Below are 1,215 nucleotides of genomic sequence, written 5' to 3'. Positions count from 1 at the left end.
GCCTCTCTGTGTCTGTCTTCCTCTCTCTGTCTCTCCCTTTCTCCTTGTCTCTGCCTCGCTTCCCTCCCTCCTCTGTCTCTGTCTCTCCTCCACAGTCTCTCTCCTCCACAACATGCCCTTCAGGGGACACTTGCACGCATGCACGCGCGCGCGCACACACACACACACACACACACACACACGCTGGCCTTCTCTGTCCCAGGCTGACAGACCAACAGCATCACAGACACCTAAGTACCAGAAGGACTTTATTTGCAGAGAGTAGCTGAGGTGAGAAAGACAAAACGCGTTACCAAGAGGGCGCAGACCCAGCTGGTGGGAGAAGGGGCAGAGGGGGTGAGGTGGGGAGTGGAGGGCGCTCAGGAGAGGAGAGACTCGGGCAGGACGACAGGTGTGCTCAGGAGAGCCGTGCAAAACCGAAGGGATGGGCCGCCTGCACGCCCACGATGGCCCCTGCTGCTTGGGCTCCACCGGAGGGGAGGCCTGCGAGAAGGGGGAGCAGGGGCGGCCTGGCTGATTTGTGGCAGGGGAGCGTGAACCAAGAGCAGCTAGGCAAAGGGAGCCGTGGGTGCCGCGGCCCGGGAAGGTGGACGGGTGCGGACGGCCACGGTGCTCGCTCAGAGACCCCCGGACCGAGGCGGCAGACAGGTGGGAAGCGGACGATCCCAGACAGAGGCGGACAGACGGCAGAGCAGCCAAGAGCCGTCCCGAAAGCCGAGGGGGCGGCGGGGGCGGCCGGGCCTGTCCGGAGCACCCCCGCCCCACCCTCCTCACCCTGAGTCTTCGTCCTCCCCCGGGTACACCTCCTCAGCCTCCCCCTCCCGCTGCCTCCAGGGCCGCCCCAGGAAGCCCCGGACGGAGCTCACGGGGCTCCTCCTCCGCGGCTGGGGCTCCAGCAGCCCCAACAGCAGGGTGTCAGCCGTGGGCGTCAGGCCGAACCAGGGCCGAGGCCGGTGGTCGGGCTGGCCAGAGGCCTGCCAGACGACGAAGTCCTCGTAGAAGGGGTCGGCCTCCGCCAGGGGCTGGTCCCAGGGGAAGTAGCCGGTGAGAAGGCAGAAGAGCAGGACGCCCAGCGCCCAGGCATCCAGGGCGGGTTGGATGGGCAGCCCCTCGGGGAGGGGCGGGGGCGCGCAGAGCTCGGGGGCCGTGTAGGGGATGGGGGCCCCGGCCAGGCGCAGCAGGGTCCCCCGCGGCCGCGTGTGGCCGAAGTCCGCC

General features: G+C 68.5%; 1 protein-coding gene across 1 annotated transcript; it reads right to left on the bottom strand.

Moving 5' to 3' along the window:
• Positions 1-770: 770 nt before the first annotated feature.
• SBK2 (SH3 domain binding kinase family, member 2) lies at positions 771-1,214 on the bottom strand (the record flags this gene model as incomplete). The annotated part of the gene is made up of 1 exon (XM_010842156.1): positions 771-1,214. A coding segment is annotated over one exon (444 nt), but the record flags the coding sequence as incomplete, so codon positions are not given.
• Between the last annotated feature and the right edge of the window lies 1 nt (position 1,215).

This window comes from Bison bison, unplaced genomic scaffold (genome assembly GCF_000754665.1).
Source record: "Bison bison bison isolate TAMUID 2011002044 unplaced genomic scaffold, Bison_UMD1.0 scf7180017847210, whole genome shotgun sequence".
Lineage (NCBI taxonomy): Eukaryota > Metazoa > Chordata > Mammalia > Artiodactyla > Bovidae > Bison > Bison bison.
The sequence above is the reverse complement of the archived record's forward strand: the minus strand, read 5'-3'. Positions and strand labels throughout refer to the sequence as shown.